Genomic DNA, 20882 nt, shown 5'->3' with positions numbered 1-20882 from the left:
TTGTTCACTATTCCCAGTTTCTCCCAGTGGTTGGTACATGGTAGCTTCTCAAAAAAATATTTTGTGAATGAAAGTTTGATCTAGTGTCTTAAAGATTGTCTTGCGCTTTGTGATAAAGGTTTTTTTTTTTTTTTTCTGTTAAAAAATTTTAATGTATTTAAATTGAAAGCCTGTAAAAATCCTCGGGTGTATCCCTAACGGCAAGTCCCATTGTTGTCATGGTTACACTTTCGCTAGCCTTTCCTTTCAGAGTCGGGTGGCCCCTGGCAGTGGGAGGGAACACCAAGCTCAAAACCCAGGCTTTTATCATAGAGTTACACCTCCCTACCTCCTAGAGGGCACTTCCGGAACAGCAGTTTATTCTTTGCTGCCCAAACCAATCTATGATTGTGGAGGAAAGCCGGACTCTTTCTCCTTGGCTAAACTTCCGGAAAACTTCCACGTGCGTCTGGGGCGGGGGTTGGGGGTGGGGGCAGGCCCCGTGAGAGCGGCTTTGTGATTGGCAGGTAAGGCAGGAGGCGGGGCTTCGGGCGGACGTGCCCCTGGCGCAGGCGCGTTGGGCCGGCGTGGCGGTCGGGCCGGCGGTCTCGGCTGGGACTTGAGTTGTTTTTGCGCGGTTCTGCTCTCGGCTGGGACTTCGGTTGGTGAGTGTGGGTGACAGGGGTTGGGCGGGGCGGGCGGTGAGAGGGCTAGGTCTCGGTTTTTGGACCTTGGTGGCCGTGCTTCCACGTGCATCCCGTCATTGGTTTGGGGAGGGGTCGCTATCACCTGAACTCAGGGATAGTGTGTTTCCTCTGTTGTAAAATGAGGGCAGGACTTCCTCCTTTGTCTACCTCGGGTCTTGTGAGTGCCCTGACGTTCCTAGAAGTGCCAGCCCTGGAGAGACCCTCTGGGATCACTTGGTGGCCCAGCCAACCTTCCCATTTTACGTATGGGGAAAGTGAGGCCCGGAGAGTGAAGTCGTTTGACCGAGGTCACCCAGCCAGTGAAGGCCGAGCCAGCACGTAGGACTGTCCCTGGGGTTCCATTGCTGCTTTATGCAGCACGGTCCGAGACGGAGACTGGAGATTGGAGGCGGGAACCTAAGCATTCCGGGTGTGCCCTGCACTCCTCTGCTGTGTCGCTTGTCAGGTGGCCTCACATCTCTGAGCTCACCTCTTCTGTGAGTTGGACATAACGATAATAATGGCAAAACTATTATATACCAGGCACTGTCGGCAGCACTTGAGGCCCAGCTTTCCTGATTGGATTGCGGGACCATTGTGAGTTAACCTTAAAAGAGGCCTGTGCTCCAAAGATTGAGCCGCGCGCGCCTCTGTAAAAATTTGGTGAATGACTGAAGGACTCAGAGGCCCTTTGCTAGAGTCTGAGGTGAATACATTAATTACTGTACTGCTTTAGAGGTACTGTCTGTAGATAACGCTGAAATTTTGAGATGATAAATAATTATTCTCCCGTCTGCGTAAGCTGAGGGATCTGAGGACAGGCACACGTTGGGAGTGAGGGCAGAGGGTTTAAGGCTCTATTATTTAAACTATCCAGATAATTGTTTTACTGCGTCCGTCACTATGCTTTTCATTTACTAATATATTTGATGAGTACACATAATTAACTCTTCAGTGTGATGCTAGGCCCTGAAGCCTGACAATGTAGAAAACATCACGAACTCCTTGTTTAATGGAGGAATAGGACCTGAAATATTTCTCAACTCCCAGTGCCTGGCACACAGCAGTTTCTCAGAAATAGCTTTGAAAATTATTCCAGTCCAGTAAACTGTAAAGCCTTGTGTGCAGTGGGAGCACAGAGAAGGAAGTGGTCATCTCTGTTTGAGGGTTTGGGAAGCTTCTTGTAATAGGTGAACCTTGAATGATGGAGTTGCTGGGGTGAAGCTGGCCAATTCCAGGAATGCTGAGCAGTCTGGGGCATGTTAGGGGAGTGGCAGGGTAAAAAGCTGGGAAGAGGTGTGTTGGGATCAAAATACAAAGAGGCTTCGTGTAAATGGAAGTACCATTCCAAGAAAATGATGACGAGGAGCCATTAATGGGTTATAAGCCGGGGCATGATTGGATCAATTATCTTTTTAGCTGTAATATGGAGATCAGACAGACAGGGGTCAGGAGTCACTCAGTTCAGTCATTGGTGGACATTTATTGAGTATCCACTATGTTCAGGCACCATGCTGGATGCTATGGATACAACTTGGAATAAGACAGACGTCACTGCCCGCATGGAGTTTATTGTGCTTTTCCCAGTGTGGTCCCTGGTCTAACAGCATCAGCATCACCTGGAAACTTGTTAGAACGGCAGTTTCTCTGCGCACACCCCAGGCCTACTGAATCAGAAAGTCTGGGGCTGAGGCACCACGGTCAATGTTTTAACAAGCCCTCCAGGTGATTCTAACGCTCGACTTAAGTTTCACAACCACCTGGCTACCGTAATAGACCAAGCGGTTTTGAGAGGCCAACCCAGGGTAGAGGCAGCAAGAGCCAGAAAGGAGAGGGTGGACTTGAGAGGGAGGTCAGAGACGGACTCCTCTGCTTTCAGAGGAGTTAAGGATGAAGGAGTGTCTGGTGTGGGCCACTGGCTCGCGGTTTACCAGATGAGAACCATGTGTACTTGCCTCCAGAGCCCACACTTTTCCATTCAGTCACATTAGGGCTCTGCGGCAGTGCCTGCCAACCTGTCTCAGGCCACGGGCCATGTGAGAGATGATAATATTTGTACTGTGCACGGGGGACATGGATGAGGCTGCTTGGGGTGGCAGGAGACCAGCTGGAGGACTTGAGGCCACTAGGACCTGGAAGGGGCCACCCAGGGGTTCCAGGCTCCCAGAGCCGAGAGGAGCCGGAAACCCATTGTCAGCATACCACAGGGCAGCTCTGCTTCACGGGAGATGCCGAAAGGTAGGGCCCTCCCTGGACTTGGCAACATAAATCGAGAACCCTGAGGGGCGCCTGGGTGGCTCAGTCGGCTAAGCGCCCGACTTCGGCTCAGGTCATGATCTCACAGTTTGTGAGTTTGAGCCCTGCGTCGGGCTCTGTGCTGACAGCTCGGAGCCTGGAGCCTGCTTCACATTCTATGTCTCCCTCTCTCTCTGCTCCTTCCCTGCTCACGCTCGGTCTCTCTCTCCTTCAAAAATAAATAAAAACATTTAAAAAAAAAAAAAAAGAAGAACCTTGAAAGAGTTCTGTGTGTTGACTCAGTAATTCCTTTCCTGAGACTCTCTCCCAAATGTACAACAAACAAACAAAAGCCTTCTGTTCATTGTAGATTGTACATAACAGAGAAGAAGACAGCTCCCTGATAGCAGGAGAATCGTTTCTGATCTACTCGGTGGAATGTTGTACTGCCATCAGGAATGTGAGTATTTTGTAACATCGTAGAGGAACACATGTGCTCAGTTAGTAGACAGTGTCTGGTAAAGCCCTGCTCCGTGCTGAGTGGTGAGCCAGTTAGATTTGGTCCTTGGCCGCATGGAACTGAGTGCCTGGGAGGAAGACAGCAGTCACTCCTGAGAGGGATTGGTGATCAGTTGGGACTGCCGTGGGAGACGCTGGCCTTTGGGACATGGGAGTGGGACATGGAAGGCATCCCGAGGCTGGGAGGATGAGTAGGTGTTGGTACGCAAAGGGCACAGTGTGTTTAAGAGTGGGTGTGGTGCGGCTGGAACGCAGGGCGACTGGGGAGGCTAAGCTCCAGGGGGCCAGCAGCCAGCTCACAGGTGTGCCCAGAAGGTCAAAAGCTTGCACCTGATTCTGAGAGCAGCAGGAAGTCGTTGAGGGCTTTAGGAAAGAAAGACTGTTACCGTATGTGCTGGGACGTGTTCCCTGTGGCTGCAGCATGGAGCATGGATTGGAGGAAGGCGGGCATGGAAGCGGGGGGCCCGGTGCAGAGGCTGCTGCGGAGGCCCAGGGGAGAGATGGTGGTGGCCTGGATGGAGGCTCTGGAGGTGGGGAGAAGGGGCAGATGGAACAGCAAGCGAAGAGACAGGAATGACAAGGCCGATAGGTTTGGTGCGTGTGGCCCATGAGGGGACAGAGTGGATGAACCCAGGTTTCTGGTTTGGGCAAAGGTGGCTTTTGGTGCCATTGTGAGTGATAGGCTGCACTGAAGGGGGAGCAGTTTCGGCGGCAGGGCAGTTGGTGGGGGGGGGGGGGGAATGCGGAGTTCCCTCTGGGGTGCTGAGTTTAGAGTATCCATGCAGCTCCTTCTCCAGGAGACTGTTGGATAGGGAGGTCTGAAGTGTGAGAGAGACAGACGGGGTACAGGTGTCGACTCAGAGTTGTGAGCGTGAGGCCTGACCAGGGAGTGCTATGGCGGGGAGAGGCACAAGACACCGAAGGCAGGAGCCGGGTGGGGATGTGGGCAAAAGAGCAAGGCTGGCAAAAGGGACAAGGGCTTGTCAGCAGCAGTTGTCTCTGGGCCGAGGGATTAGACTTGATTTCCTTTTCTTTTTTGTTTCTGTTTTTTCCCAGTTCTCTATTATAACTATAGTAAATATTGATTGCACTCATAGAACGTGCCAGATACTGTCCTAGTAACTTTTTATAACTCTTCTAAATTCCCACAAGAAACCTACAAGACAGGTCTTACTGTATTCCCATCGTACAGATGAAGAAACTGAGCACAGAGGGGTTAAGTCACATGTCCCGAGCTACACAGGGTGCCGTCAGCAAGCAGCCTGCCTGGAATCCAGGCTGCCTGGTTCCACGGCTGTGCACTCCCCACACAGTGGTGTCTCTCCACAATATGCTGTTGTATTTTTATAAATGGGAAAATAATTGTGTTTTTTTTAAAATAGCAGTAGAGGTAAGAGAAGTAGGACTTGAATCTGCTAGAAAATTAGAGGTGAAAGGGTTTGCACCTGCAAAGTCAGTGGCTGGCTGAGAAGTCTGTGGGAGACCAGACCGAGCTGGCTCCGTCGTGGCGTCGGAGCACAGTTAACGCTTATTTCTGCACGGCTCGTTTTCCTCCAGGCACAAGTGCTTCCCCGCACGGGGTGTCATGGAAGGGCTGCTGTCGAGATGCAGGGCACTGCCTGCCCTGACCACCTGCGGCTGCCAGCTCTCTGGGTACGTTCCTCACAGGTTTTACCACTATGGCCCAGAGAGAGGGAAGCGCTTGGTGCTGTCCCGCATGTTCCAGCCCCAGAATCTTCGGGAAGACCAGGTGCTCTCTCCTGAGGGCAGACCTGGCGACCTGAGCTGTAAGAGCCAGCGGCTGATGCTGCAGGTGGGTCTGATCCACCCGGCAAGCCCCGGCTGTTACCACCTCCTGCCTTATACCGTGCGTGCCATAGAGAAGCTCGAGCGGGTGATAGACCAGGAGATGCAGGCCATCGGGGGACAGAAGGTCAACATGCCCAGCCTCAGCCCAGCAGAGCTCTGGCGCGCCACCAAGCGGTGGGACTTGATGGGCAAGGAGCTGCTAAAACTTAGAGACAGACACGGCAAGGAATACTGCTTAGGACCAACTCACGAGGAAGCCGTCACGGCCCTGGTCGCCTCCCAGCAGACACTGTCCTACAAGCAGCTTCCGTTCCTGCTGTACCAGGTGACAAGGAAGTTTCGGGACGAGCCCAGACCCCGCTTTGGTCTTCTTCGCGGCCGGGAGTTTTACATGAAGGACATGTACACCTTCGACTCCTCCCCAGAGGCTGCCCTGGAGACCTACGGCCTGGTGTGTGGGGCCTACAGCAGCCTGTTCCACAGGCTGGGGCTGCAGTGCGTCAGGGTCCAGGCGGACGTGGGCAGCATCGGGGGCACCACGTCTCACGAGTTCCAGCTGCCGGCCGAGGTCGGGGAGGACCGGTTTGTGGTCTGTCCCTGCTGCGGCTTCTCGGCCAACACGGAGACGCTGCACTCGTCGCAAACCAGCTGCCCTGCTTGCCGGGGACCACTGACCGAAAGCAGAGGCATCGAGGTGGGGCACACGTTTTACCTGGGCACCAAGTACTCCTCCATTTTCAGTGCCCAGTTTACCAACGCCCACGGCAAACCGTGCCTGGCCGAGATGGGCTGCTATGGCCTGGGTGTGACACGGATACTGGCTGCCGGCATTGAGGTGCTGTCCACCGAAGACTCTGTTCGCTGGCCCAGCCTCCTCGCGCCTTACCACGTGTGCCTCATCCCCCCGAAGAAGGGCAGTAGGGAGGAGGCGGCCACCGAGCTCACGGGCGGCCTGTACGACCTCATCACGGAGGCAGTGCCGCAGCTTCGTGGTGAGGTCCTGCTCGATGACAGGACCCATCTGACCATTGGAAACAGACTGAAAGACGCCAACAAGTTTGGGTACCCCTTTGTGATCATCGCCGGCAAGAGGGCCCTGGAGGACCCTGCCCATTTTGAAGTCCGGTGCCAGAACACCGGTGAGGTGGTCTTCCTCACCAGAGAAGGAATCACGGAATTTCTGAGCCAAGTGCAGGTCGTCTGAATACCCCTGAGCCACCCCCACCCCATCTTGCAGCCTTAGTGTTCATTCGGACGGTCTTTTCCTACACTCCTTCCCAGGGCCGGCCTCTCCAGGTACAAGACAGCTCATGGAAGGGGGAGCATGTTAGAGAAACCGACTTTTATCCAGTCCTTTGTTCCTACTCTTTGTATTTGAAGTTGGTGATTCCATTCTCTGGACTGGCAGTGTTGCCACATAGCATTCCTCTTATATTCCATTGTGGAGGCTTGTGGGTTAGGGGGAAGAGGGGCAAGAGAGAGCCGCTCATCCTGACCCTCAGGCGGGTCGCTTCCCTTCTCTGCCGAGTTTCCCGTGTGGAGGATACGAGTGGCCCGTGGCCAAGGCCCTCCTGGCTCCAGCAGTCTGACCCCTCCTGGTGCCTCTTGCAGCGTTTGGTCTGGAGAGCAGTCCCACCGGCCCTCCCCGACTTGGTCATGTTCCCTTCCCTGCTGGGGCCTCAGTTTCCCCATCTGTGACATGAGAAAATGGAACTAGATCTGTAAAATTCATAAGCTATCACTGGGTGGTTCCAAAGAGGTTCATGATGGGCAAATCTGGGTCCTCTGATCCCCTGTAGTCTAAGCTACACAGAGAATTGATAGAATTAACTAATGGCCCAAAACCACCTCCAGAGACCTGGTTCTTTTGGGGTGGCTTAGTGTGGAGTTGGTGTTATATTGATTGAGTAAAGTCAAGCTACTGGGATGAGCCTTGCATAGTAACTTGGAACAGTGGTAATGCCTGCCGTTTTAACAGCAGCAGCTTCCTACCTGACACTCTTCTTTCCTTTTTTATCCTACTATTTCTACAGTTCACTCGAAAACAAACAAAACCCACCTCCGAAGGCTGGGAATATGTTTTAAACCATTTCTCCCCCAAATGTAGGGGTAGCAGGCTTCAGGTACCACGGTGAACTTGTCTTGGGTCCAGAGTTGGGTCCTAGAGCCGCACCAGGGGTGCATATTAAGGTCTCTGCCCATAATCTGTGGAAACTGGGAGCAGGCCTGAGCCACAGAGCAGTGCCACCTGCTTTCACTTCTCCTGCTTATCAGATTATGGTCTCGACACGTCCAAAGCTAACAAGATTCTGTCACAGCCAAGCTCAGGGCCACCACCTCTGGAAGCGTTTTGCCCTCTGCCTCCCCCACGCTCTCCCATTCAGCACTGATGACGTTGATTCTTGTTTGGAGCACACACAGCTCATTGTTCGTGCACCCCCCTCTCGGTTGACAGTCACCTCCCCAAGGTCATGGTCCTGGGCTGATTCCCAGTGTACCACACTTCTTGGCCAGTTGTCCCACCTGCCAAACAGCTCCCCAGCAGTGTGTTCCTGCTGCTGCTGTCACTGCTCAAGTAACCCACGCCCCAGCACACACCATCAGGTCTCCTCATTAACATTCATGCCAAGCCCTGATGACCCCCAGGCCAGGAGATGTGTATTCTGAGAGCAGACCTAGAAAGGCTGGATTAGAAGTCAGGGGACTTTACCCTTGGCTGCACTTTGGAATTACCTAGGTCCCACCCGGAAAAGTTCTGGTTAGAGTCTGGGGTACGGCCTGGGCATCCTGCATTTGAAAGCTCCATAGATGAGCTCCATAGATGCATGAAGTTGATTCAGAGTTCCCAGTGTACTTACGGGCAGCCACCATCTCTGAGCCACTTTGTAGCCGAGCATTTCTTAGAGTAATTTCCTGTGTGCGCTATCAGACTGACTCTGCTTTTAATGGTCTGGTCATTTATTTGTTAAGGGCCTGCCATGCACCGGTGTGCTGTGAGGCACTTTTATATACCATTTTCACACCAAAAACTGTGCAGGGTAGATGCTGTTCTCCTTTTACCGATGATGAACCTGAAGCTTCATCTTTTAAGTGTCAGAGCTACAATCTGAGTATTGACCAAAACCTATGCCATTCCTGCTATAACTGCATGGCCTCTGCCTAGACGAGAGTGATTTCAGTAAATAAAACTGAATTATTTATGCCTTTCTAATCCAGTTAGCCTCAAATAGATGAGAAATTAGAATCTGTGTGAATTGGTGCTTAATTTTTTAAAATTTCTTTTGAAGTACAGTTGATACACAATGTGACATTGGTTTGAAGTGAACAGCATAGTGATTCAGTAACTACACATTAAGCTGTGCTCACAAGTGTAGCTACCATCTGTCACCATACAACACTGTTACAATACCACTGACTGTATTCCCTGTGCCGTACCTTTCATCCCTGTGTCTTACTCCGCAACTAGAAGCCTGTACCTCCCACTCCTTTTTTTAATTTAAATTTGTGCTCCATAAGCTGGTTTATGTAAGGCTAGCCTAATATAAGCACTCTTAAAAACCAGAGTCCAGGAGGAGAGAACCAATTAACTTTTAAATTCTTCATAAATGTTCAAGTTATTTGAGGAGGACACAGAATCATGGAAGTTTCGAACAGGAGGACTTGGAGCCCGCCTGTCCACCTCTCATTTCACAGAAGGGAAGCAGGCCCAGACTGGGAGTTCACCTGTCACACACCATCTGACAGCAGGACACCTGATTGCAGGCCAAGTGCTGTGTCCCCTGAATTAGGCTACCTCCAGTCGATCTTGTTGCATCAAGAATGGTCTGGCTGGATCACCATTTGAGCTATAGAAGCCGTAGCTGCGAAACAGGTACCGTCCTCTGTTTTCCAAGGGAGATGAATCCAGGGAGAACAGTGATTTGCTCAAGGGCAAGCTGAACTGACACGTAGGTGTCCTGATTACTAAGCCACCATGTCTTGGAAGAAGCCAGGGGCGGTATGATACGGGGGGAAGATCAGAACCTTGAAGAGACATAATCCTAGATCCAGCACTTACCAGGAATGTGACCTGAAGACAAATTACTCGCCTTTTCTGCTTCTCAGCTTCTTCATCCCTAAGATGTGCTCATGGCCATGCCCCTCTCAGGGTGGCCTGCGGTTGGCTGAGCGTATTACTTACGTGAAATGCTTAACCCTGTGCTCTCAGCAAGCATTTCCTTCACTCCAGACAACTTAGGAAATGCCACCATTGGGAGCTCAAGTTCTGCTCTTAACTTGTCTCAAGACCTGCATTTTGTTTTCTTGATCTGATGCTTTACAACCTTCCTGGGGAGTGCCACGGGCAGGAGTTCAGTGATGCCTGGGGAATGACTCCATCTCCTTAGAGAAAAGACCAATATTCTCACACTGTGTACCTTACTGTCTCTTTTCTGAACTTGCCAATGTTACTTCTTGCCATAAACTGATGAAATGGGGATGCTGGCAAAATAACAGGTACAGGATGTATTATCATTGTTCATTCCTTGGGGAGATCTAGAAGCAACTGGCTGGGAAATATTTAGCAGAATTAATACTTGGGGACAAAAGCTGGTGCATAACAAAACCATTGTGTAAATCAAGCTTAGAATGTAAATCAAGGGCCCCATTAATACTCTGTTTTCATGGAAGAAACACCTGCTGGGCTATCAATAAAGATGCTTTGTAGAAATCTGTTGAAACTCATTTCTTTAACTACCTGAGTGCCAAAGAACGTCACAGAGTTCCCACCATCCATTTCTACACCAAGATTCCAGAATTCTTTTTAGAATGGATTGTTACGCATTCAAGGGCGTGTAAGGCTTTGTTTAGAGTTAGGAAAAGTTTGATAATGTGGAAAATGGGAAACTTTTTTTTGATGTTAGTGCAAACTTAGGGTATACTTGAAAAAAATCAAGGTATTGCTCTTAATTTAAAATAATGACTTACATCATAGTGACCCACACTAGAGACTGTGGAGTCAGACTGCCTAGGCCACTTGATAGCTATAGGATCCTGTGCAAGGTGCTTCCTGTGCTTCTGCAGTAAAACAGGGACAGCAGTGCCTGGCTCACAGCAGGTGCTAGGTAAGTGGCAGCGACCTTTACACTTGGCCAGTTAGCCCTCTGCACGTAGTAGGTGGGTGGATGGTGCACGTGGGCCAACAGAGTGGGGTGGCACCTTTAGGGTCCCCCTGATCAGGCACCGCTTTGGTGCAGGTATGGTCGGTGTTCACTCCTATTAAGCCAGCAGCTCTGAAGGGTGATGAGCTTCCATAGTTAAAAGCCTAATTGCCCTTGGCTAAATAGAACTCTGTAGGGCTAGGAGAGCCAGAGGAAGCACTTGTTAATGGTGACTGAGGACAGCCGTTTGCAGGGGAAGAATTTGTTGCCCAGCCTCCCTCAGAAAGCTCGAGGGCTGACCGGAGCCCTACTGGCAGGGTGTCAGGTGTTGTGGGGAGTCAGCTGTGGGCTCTGGCAGTCTGGCTCTGGAGACTGGACTCTTTTGCCCAGGCAGACAGGCTGGGGACATTGCAGGACAGTGAATGCCAAGACTTTGTAACAACATTGGAGCGAACAGGCAAAGGGCTGCTGGGTCTAGTGCCAACTCCTGAAAGGCAGAGGCCCAGTCTTACTGCTGCGGATGTATCCTGAAGGGCTTAGGGGAGTTGTGAATTCAAGTTATGGCTCTACTTCTCACTAGCTAGCTAACACTGGGCAGGTTACCCTCTCTGTGCCAGTTTTCTTGTCAGTAGAATGGTTCTGTAAACTACTTGCCTCCTGAAGTGTCAGGAGTGAGCAAGTCAGCCCACACGAAGCACCCTAGAACACTGTCTGGCATATCCTAAGTGCTCAGTAGATGGCAGCTCTTACTAGTGAGCCAGGCCACTTATGCACTCCCCCTGGAATATGCCAGGATTGCTTGAGGGGTCCTTCCAACTCACACTCCCCACCCTTCCCTGTCCCTTCCCCAACCTCATGGCCCATATCCATCTTGTGTGGTGGCTTCCCCCCCAGTCTGTTTAGAATTTATCACCCCTTCCTCTATGCCATCAGTCAGTAACTATTTGTTGGGTACCTGCTGTGTGCTGTGCTAGGTGCTGGCGGTACAAAAGTGTACAGTTCAGGGCCCCAGACTCAGTTTACAATGACGTGGGAGGAACTATCCAGTAAGTGGTTAATTACAATGCAGTGTGACAAGTGTGGTAATAGTACAGGTGCCATGGGACATGTGAGATAGGGGGCCAGGAGGGCTCCCTGGAGGAGGCAGCCAGGCCTGAGTAAAGATTAGAAAAGACAGAAAAGGAACAATTGGGGGTGGAGGCAAGGGTATAAGTGAGAGTAAGAATTCTCCAGGCAGAGGGAGCAGAATGTGCAAAGGTCCAAAGCTAAGAGCGTGGCATGATTAGAGAATAAAAGAAATAAGTGGCACAGATTGAGCACTTAGTTTGAGGCAAGCTCTGTTCATGTGCATCACATAGAATAATTCACATAATCCTTACAGCTCCTGTGTGAGGTAGGTGCTATTATGCTATACGTGTTGCACGTGAGGAAACTGAGGCACAGTGCCCAAGGAGGTGCCTGAGGCCATCAGCTAGTGTGTTGCAGGGCTGGAATTGGCAGGCAGGCAGCCTGGGTCCAGAGGTAATACTTAAGCCACGGCACTGTCCTGCCCCGTAGCTTAACTGTGTCCAGGATGGCTGGGCTAAGGCAGTTGGAAAGAGGAAGCCACAGAAGTGGTTGGGGCCAGACTCTGAAGAGCACTGAGTGCCACACCAAGAGTGTTTACGAGGGAATGGGGAGCTGCTGAGGGCTCTGAGCAGGGGTGAGGACTTGCTTGTTGTGGCTGTATTTCTCTTCCTTGGAGCAGTTTCCAGTCCAGGGTTAGACTTGTAACATCTACTCAACAGTGTGATCTCGAGGGCAGAGGCTGCCTGATGCACTTGGGCCTCGATGCCCTGTCCTTGGTTGGTGCCAGTTAAGTTCAGTGTTTGTAAACAGAATAAAAGGAACAAGGAAGAGGAGGCAGGTGGGCTGTGGAGTGAGATGCTTGGGTTCAAATCCTGGCTCTGACACTCACTAGTAGTGAGACCGTGTGCCCCCACCTCCTTTATAAACTTGGGATCATTTTATATCATTTACAAAATCGAGACCTGAGAGTGTGGCTGTCATAATGAAGAGAAAGCAGGTTTGCACAGCGCCAGAACGCTGTTGACAGCCACAATTCCTCCCCATCCCCTGCCTGCCCTTGTGTACCTGCCAGCAGTGTTTCAGGGGTGGCTTAAAGGGGCCTTGCCCCACCCCCAGGTTCTCCAGCTGCACCCCAAATCAACAGAGGTAACCACACAGAAGTTTGGCGGTCCCACCTGTGTCCCTGGTCCTGTGATGAGGTGGTGCCCCTGGGTGGTGGGAAAGGCTCTGTCTCAAATCAGGGATGTGAAGAATGCTGATGCCTTGGCCTTGCCCATTCCTTCCCTCTGGGCCTCTTCATCTGTAAAATAAGGTGGTCCCATGGTTGAGTCTTTGAGGGAGCTCTGACTGGGATGGAGTCCCAGGTAGGGACAGGCGGCCATGAGGCGGAGGGTGAGGGCCAGGCCACATGTCCCGTGGGACCCAGCTGCGTGAGTGGAGGAGGGGGTCGGGCTCATGCCAGGCCAGCGGGGCCCCTGCTCCTAACCGTAGCCAGCTCTAGTCCTAGCCTCCATGCTCCATTCCTAAGTTTGTGCTCTATCCACTCCCTGGAGACCAAAGAGGATGGCAGAGGTCAGAAGGGGCAGAGCCCACGGGCTGGGGAGGCCAGAAGCCTTCTTGGAGGGGGTGTAAGGTGTGCACGTGGGCTTGAGCCTGGGAATGCCGATGTTTGCGTATGTATAGATGGGGCCTCAGAACAGGACTCTGGTTTTATTTTTTTGCTCATCATTTCCTTCACTCGTTTATTTATCCACTTCACGCACATGGAGCTCTTGGTGTGTCACACTGTGTGTCAGGCCTGGGCACTAAGACAAATCCCCATCTGGCCTCTGCCCATTGAGAGTGTGCCTTCTGAAAGTTTTAGTGCAGTGCTTCTCAAACTCGGCATTATTGATAGTTTGGGCCAGATAACTTTTGTTGTGGGGCTGTCCTACGTACCGTAGAATGTTTTTAGCAGTATCTCACCAAGTTGTGACAACCAAAACTGTCTCTAGACATTGGCAGGTACCCCTGGGGTGCAGGTCACCCCTGCTGAGAATCACTGGTCTAATGCTACCAATCTGCACACAGGTGGCACAGATAAGCCTGTGAGGTGGGTACAGTGACTCATGTTACAGATGGAGGCTCCAAGCACAATCCCTTCCTCCCAGGCAGAGCAAGTCAGCAGCCACCAGGACCCTAGCTGTGGTCTGTCTGCCCAGCTAAGTCGCTTTCCTCCCTTTTCTGCTTCTCCCACTCACCCTAGCTGGATGGAGGGGCAGGGCCTAAAGAGAAGGCAGCCAGAAGCTGGCTGGTAACTGGGCCCACCAGGAGCCTGAAGAAAGGGTTGGGTGGTGGGGATGACAGTCATGGAACTTCGTTTCTCAGGAGTGTCCAGAAGGGAGCAGGGAAAGCAGTCTGTTTCACAGATGAGTGAAGATGAGTGAGGTGGCACACGGGGGCCTGTTCTACCCCAGGACAGGGAGGTTGCTGCTCCACAGAAGCCTGCAATGCCCGCTAGGGTTGCTGTTAGGCAGCGGGGAGAGAATGGCCTCCGTGTGGCCTGAGCTAGGCTTAGGGTGGAGACTGGACTTCTGCTTCCCAGCCACAAGCAGTCACCTGCACCTGGAAGGAAAGCTGCATGGTTCTTTGTAAATAATTGCCCTTCAAAGATGATGAAGCGCACGGCACAAGACCTCAAATTACTCGATTTTGAGGATAGCAGCAGGTTTCAGTTTAATGATGTATTATTTAGCTTTGCTATAGTAACAAACTGCTTACTACTACTACAACATTTATTTCTAGTTCACGTTACGATCGACTCTACAGGCCAGTTGCTTCAGCTCTGCTCCACGTGTCTTGCCATTCTGGTACCCAGGCTGATGGAAGAGCCCCTACCTGGGAAATATGTTCACGACAGAAGGAAAAGCACATGAACTTACCAACCTTCTGTCTGGACACGTCCACCCACATCCCTCTGCATCCCCTGGTGGGTGGAGTAGGTACTGCAAGACATCACAGGGCTGCAGGTGAGGCCACGTACTACCCTCTAGGGAGCAGGAGGCAAATGGCTATAGACAAACATACAACCTATGACAATGACTCAACTGCAAAGATTTTTAAGAGGCACAAAATCCTAACATCTGAACACTGAAGGGGAACAAGTCTGTCACAGTTCTCCCTACCATACAGGTCAGAAAAACTGGTCAACTTTTTAGGGGTTTTGGACCCATTTATAGGTCTTTACAGGTGCAGAAACAGGAACTGGCTTTCCTGACCCCATCTCACTCCAAGGGTCTACCGTCCCCATACAGCAAGCCTCTCTGCTCATGAAATACCTGCAGGCTGGAGTCCCTAAGCTTGAATGCCTTAAAATTACTCGCGTGGTTTGAGAGAGAGCTTCTCTGAGGCTGCCAACACCACTAAGGTCCAGAACCACGGCACTGGATCCTGAGCCTGTGTCTACAGGTCAGTACTTCCTCAGGTCAGTTCCTGTGGTAATGGTAAGATGGTCCCTTCAGGGAATGGAGGCTGATGGTAACACAGCTCACAGTGACTCCAAGGATGCCATGACCAAGGTACAATTTTGTATCAACAGAGGAGAGTAGCGACCAGCTGGAACTTGGCACTGAGCAAAGAGGATGTAGTTCAGGGAAGTCAGCAGCTCTTCCCCCACCATGATGCATGGAAGGACTGTCCCCAGGGTGGCAGAAACAAAGTGTTGGGTTCAGATGATTCCAGGCAGAGGAAAGTGAGGGATGAGATCCAGGGGCCTGGCTCAGTCACTTTACCTGATGCACCTTTTTCCCCCGGATGTAATTCTTACAAAAACCAGAGGCTCCTACACAGACCAAAAATGCTGGTATCAGGGCTTTTACAAAGTACCTGCAGTGAACACAACAGAAGAGAGGGGTTAATTGAACTGCAATCTTAATCACCCATGCACCTTCCCAACAACATTCAAGGTGAACCTTTGGGTGTGAGTCAACATTAAAATGCAAGTTTAGCACATTTATTCGTTTGGCTGTTTACATATCTGGCATATTAGCATGACTCTCTCCCTCTTACAACCTAGCCAGAACCTTTGGACCAGTCCTCTAGCATCATGCATGCCTGTGGCTAAACATCAAATAAGACTATAAGAGCAAACTTTCATTCATTCAAATTCATTCATTCACTCACTCAACAGTGTATGCCCAGGGTAAGTTGGGCTCTGTGCTGAAATGAGATTAGACAACAAGGGGCGCCTAGGTGGCTCAGTTAGTTGAGCGTCTGACTCTTGATTTCAGCTCAGGGCATCATCTCACAGTTTGTGGGACTGAGCCCCGCATCAGGCTCTGCACTAACAGCACAGAGCCTGCTTGGGATTCTCTCTCTCCCTGCCCGGCCTCATGCTCTCTGTCTCGAAATAGTCAAAAACAAAAACCATCCCATGCTCAAGTCCTGAAGGGAGAGAGAGAAATATTTAATGACAGCAAGACAATCGCAGAAGCATTTGTGAGATACAGCATTAGCCCAAAGGGCATGATGCCCTCTATAGGAAAGGGGAATCAGGAAAAGCTTCCTGGAAGATGCTGTGTCCATGTGTACTTTAATTTAGAAAAGGGGTAGTTGTGATGGGACATGGGGGAGCAAACGTCAGGAGGTACAGGTCACCAGAGCATTTGCTGTTGTTGGGGCATAAAGCAAGCAGAGTGGGGCAGGTTAGAGAGGTGGGCAAGGCCTCGGCCTCCCAGACTGAGGGGTATTAGCATTACCCAATGTGCTTGGATCTGGACAGAGGGGTCTATATTTTGGCTCACCCGGTTCAACGTCTGAAATTACCCAAAACCTATCCTGGGTAGCCTCTTGCCTATGCCAATCATTTAAAAAGTAAACATTTCCAACAGCATTTACATTTTCTAAGAAGCATGAGATTGGCTTTCCTTTACAGATCTGCTTTGTTTAGCTTTTTTGGAGATGGGGAGAGAGCGGACCTCAGGCCTTTAAAGAAATGTGGTAATGGGCACCTGGGTAGCTCAGTCACTTAAGCATCCAACTCTACCTCAGCTCTGGTCTTGATCTCAGGGTCGTGAGTTCAAGCCCCACACTCCATGCTAAGTGTGAAGCCCATTTAAAGAAATTTGTGGTAGTAATTTGCTAATAATGGAAAAAAGGAATAGCTCAAAAATTGTCTATGGACTGGAAGAGAGATTTAACACCAAAAAACAAAAATAAAAAAAACACCACTTGCCAAGAGAAGTCATATCATTATCTGAAGAAATCTTCACCTGCCAACCCAAAGCAGAAACATCAAGACCAGCTAGATCCCCACTACTGAGTTAGTCACCACATTACCAATTCTTACACAGTTTGCCTCTGAAATCTCTCTACAATCCACCCCTTACCTCCTGCCTCACCATCAAATAGTACATATGATCTGTACACTACTCTGTTTTACCTAAACATCCCCTGTGGCTCCACGCACCACGATCAGGATAAAGCATGCTCTGGAACAGAGCATTCAAGGCCTTCGTGCATGGCTCCAACCCAGCTTTCCAGCCTCTTTCTCGGCACACCCAACCACCCTCATGTCCAACACAGTGGGCTTCTTTAGCCTAAATGCAAGACATTTGCTTTGCTCAAAGCTTAGGGAAAAATAGTCCAAGAGTCAACTCTCAAATCTACCCAGGGGATTCCCTCATAGTCCAGAACACCCTAAAGCTGAACAAACAGAAGCCAAATCCAACTGGCTGCCACAGCTGCTAACAAAGACACACTTACAACAAGACTGCCCTTTACAAAACTACTGTGACTCCTACTCTCTTGCTGGCTCTCAAGTACCTGAGACAAATGTAGGCAAGAATTATCAGCCCCAGTCTAAAGATGAGGAAACCTCCTCAGGGAGGAAGTATGTGCTTACAGTCCCACAGCTCGTAAATGATGGTGTCTTGACTTGAAGAACCAATGTTCTTTTCCATATAACAGTATCAGGGGACACGGGCACAATTAGGAAAAGAGCGCCAACCCTGCTGTTTTCAGGTACAAAAGCCAGGCGGCTTGTCCCTTCTCAGACCAGCACCATTAGCTTCTCCCAGTCTGAGGGTGTCCTGGCTGCAGTGTAATGAGCAGAGTCACACTGAAGCCTATTTGGCCAATGACCTGAACCAGTCTCCATGGCTGCCATCTCAGTTTTATGTCCAGGGCAGTAGGGAAAGCAGTACAAGGCAATTAGTCAGCAGTGCAATGAGAACCTGGCTGTATCCCTGGGATGGTGCCTAAGCTCCTTCCCTGGTCTACTCAGCCTCATGAAGGTGGCTCACCTGGGGTGCTGCAGCACGTGCAACAGGGTGCTCTTGAGAGGCACCCGGTAGAGTTCTGTCCCACCATCATCCTCAAAGTAGATCTGCAAGAAGAATAAAGGTGCAAGAATCAGACACAGAGGGCCACAGCAGCACTAGACATGTTGAGGCCAAGTCTAGTGAAAAGCTAAAGAGAAGGCAACTGTAATTAGTTGAATGACTCTTCTATAGAGTTGTGGAATGTAAAGCACTCAGTCTTTGCCCATAACACCGAGAAAGATATTACCAGATCCACTTTTTTCCAAAGACAGAACCAAGGATCAGGGGAGAAAAATGATTCATTAACAACACTCAGCTAGTAAACAAAGAAACCAAGATTCAAGGCCAGGCCTGTGAGCCTTTGCTTCCCTAGCAATCAGTCCTAGACCTCTTAGATATGGGGGAAAAAAAGCACAGTAGCCCAAAGCAGGGGAACAGCCCGAGGAGGATGAGAAGGATGTGCACACGGGACGGCCCTGTGCAGGTGTCAAAGCCCACAGAGGATTAGGAAGATGTCTGCATAGGAGGGCTGGCAGGGAGTGAGGGAGTGACAGGCTGGCCGGGAGTGAGCCCAGCCAGTGGAGGGCAAGCTTGCTGGGAGCTGGCCAGCCTAACCCAGGTGATAAGGGCTCCCTTTTAGGACAGCTGTCCAAGATGAGGTGTCAGAGCCCATGTGGGATGAGAAGGGTGTCCTTGTTTGGGGACAGCTGAGATGGGGTGTCACAATCAGAACTAATGTATCAAACTAATTTCCTGATATTGGTGGTTGGTTGGGATTATGAAGGAAAATATCCTTGTCTGTAGGGAAATGATGCTTAAGTATTTAGGGGCAATGGGGCATCAGTTGGCATCTTACTCTCGAATGGTTAGAAGACAAAATCTTTGTACCCTAAGCTGTGATTTAAAAAAATAATGAGCCAAGACGGCAGAAGAACATGGAAGTTGTTTTTGCATCTCGCATCCATGAAATACAGCCAGATCAACACTAAACCATCCTGTACACCTAGAAAACTGATTTTAGGATTAACACAACAATCTGCACAACCTGAACCACAGAACTCAGCAGGTACATGGCACAGAAAGGTTAACTGGGGGAGAGAGAAGCCACGGAGGACAGGGAGCTATTTTTGCTTGTGGTAAGAGGACGGAGACAGAGGGAGAGTATGGGAAAAGCACCTCCCATTCCCCACCCCCAAAAAAAGCAGCTGGAGAGAAAGTGGAAAGAGCTGCAGGGACTGAACTAAAAAGAGAAAAAAGGAGGGGGTTTAAATTCCACTAAGACTCTATATAAACGGGGAGCACAGAGTCTCAAACTCCGCAGCTTGATACCTGACAGTGCTCTGGTGGGAAGGGCAAATCCCCAGAGGCAGAGTGAGGCCCGGGGGTCCTTGGGCCAGCAGACCCCGGAGAACAACCACATTTGCTGGTGCTGGAACAAAGTGGTTAAGGGTGAAGCCCGGTGCCAGATATGTATTGCGATTTTCCATAATCCCTGAAATGCTGCTGCTACATGATTGCGTGAACATTTTCTGGGGCGGCTGGCACCCAGACGCAGTCTCTTGGCATTAGCAGCAGCACAGTCCCATGAACATTCCTGGGGGCGGGCACCTGGCCCTTGCTCAGTGAGACCCTCTTGCAGAGGGGCAGAACAGGTCAAAGCAGCAGTCCCTCAGAAATAAGGGGTCAGGGAAAACAGCTGCATCTGAGATAAAACTCAGGAAGGAGGTGTTGCCTGGGGCTTGGTCATGGACAGTATAAAAGCAGGGAGTGGACGGAAGCCGATGACAAAGGTCAGGTGCACAATTGATGACTGGGGAGAACACAATTCCGATACTAGAGACAGGGTAGCTGCCTTTCACCCCTCCCACACATGCACATACCTACAAGCACCACAACAATCCACCCCAGTAAGCTAAACAGCGACATCTAGTGGGGAACAGAACCATTACCCTAAGCCCCGCCCAACTGGGCCAACCTTACTCTTCAGGAACACTACAAGTGTCTCTGCCTGCTTAGTTTATGGACTATAAATTGCTTCATAGTTTGACTTCTAGGGGAAAATGATGTAATTTCAATAGTATTTCAGTCTGTTCATTGGTCCATCTATTCAATTTTCTTTTTTCCTCTTTTCGTTTCTTTTTCTTGAATACAGAAAGAGAAAAAATTTATTATTTTCAATTTTTATTGAAAATATTTTCCTTTAATTTTTTTCTACTATATTTTTTACGTTTTTGTAAATTTTTCAAATTCTATTTTACTTATTTCATTTTTTTTCTACTTCACTGTATTCATTTTTTTCAAATTTTCAAACGTTTTCCTTTTTTTTCTTTTTTTTCCCCTTTTTCCCTTTTTTCTGTAATCTATCTTTCAACAACCAGACTGAAACGCACCTAGGATCTAGCATCATTTATTTGAATTTGTGTATGTGTGTTGTTTTTAATTATAATTTTTTTGACCTTATTAATTCCTTTTCTGCCATCAAAATGACAAAAAGAAGGAATTCACCCCAAAAGAAAAAGGAGGAAGAAACGACAGCCAGGGACTTAACACAGATACAAGCAAGATGTCTGAACCAGAATTTAGAATCATGATAATAAGAATGCTAGGGGTCAAAAATAGATTAGAATCCCTTTCTGGGGTGATAAAAGAAGTAAAAGCCAGTCAGGATGAAATAAAAAATGTAACTGAGCTGCAATCTCAAATCAATGCCACAGTGGCAAGGATGGATGAGGCAGAGCAGTGAATTAGTGATACAGAGGACAAATTTATGGACAATGAAGCAGAAAAAAAGTGGGAGACTAAGGCAAAAGTGCATGATTTAAGAATTAGAGAAATCAGTGACTCATTAAAAAGGAACAATATCACAATCATAGGGCTCCCAGAAGAGGAAGAGAGAGAAATAGGGGTAGAAGGGTTATGTGAACAAATCATAGCACTAAACTTCCTTAACATGGGGAAAGACACAGACATCAAAATCCAGGAAGCACAGAGGACTCCCATTAGATTCAACAAAAACCAACCATCAACTGGCATATCACAGTCAAATTCACAAAATACTCAGGCAAGAGAAGAATCATGAAAGCAGCAAGGAAAAAACAGTCTTTAACCTACAAGGGAAGACAGATCAGGTTTGCAACAGACCTATCCAG

The 20882-nt window shown here is 49.7% G+C and overlaps 2 protein-coding genes across 2 annotated transcripts in view; one reads left to right on the top strand and one right to left on the bottom strand.

The window, feature by feature from the left end:
- The first annotated feature begins 516 nt into the window (after positions 1-516).
- PARS2 (prolyl-tRNA synthetase 2, mitochondrial) lies at positions 517-9936 on the top strand. The gene is made up of 3 exons (XM_045477520.1): positions 517-644; positions 3271-3360; positions 4977-9936. Coding segments are annotated over exons 2-3 (1458 nt in total). The 5' UTR covers positions 517-644; positions 3271-3358; the 3' UTR covers positions 6433-9936.
- Positions 9937-14123: 4187 nt separating this feature from the next.
- Positions 14124-20882, bottom strand: part of TTC4 (tetratricopeptide repeat domain 4) — a 31294-nt gene continuing 24535 nt past the window's right edge. The window contains exons 9-10 of the mRNA XM_045477521.1: positions 17716-17798; positions 14124-15298 (exon numbers count right to left, since the gene is read on the bottom strand). Of these exons, the coding sequence (XP_045333477.1) occupies positions 15196-15298; positions 17716-17798 (186 nt within the window). The 3' untranslated portion in view covers positions 14124-15195. The remainder of the gene's footprint in view (positions 15299-17715; positions 17799-20882) is intronic.

The sequence above is a fragment of the Leopardus geoffroyi genome, chromosome C1 (genome assembly GCF_018350155.1).
Source record: "Leopardus geoffroyi isolate Oge1 chromosome C1, O.geoffroyi_Oge1_pat1.0, whole genome shotgun sequence".
Taxonomy (NCBI): Eukaryota; Metazoa; Chordata; class Mammalia; order Carnivora; family Felidae; genus Leopardus; species Leopardus geoffroyi.
Note: the sequence above shows the minus strand (reverse complement) of the source record. Positions and strands in the feature narration are given on the sequence as shown.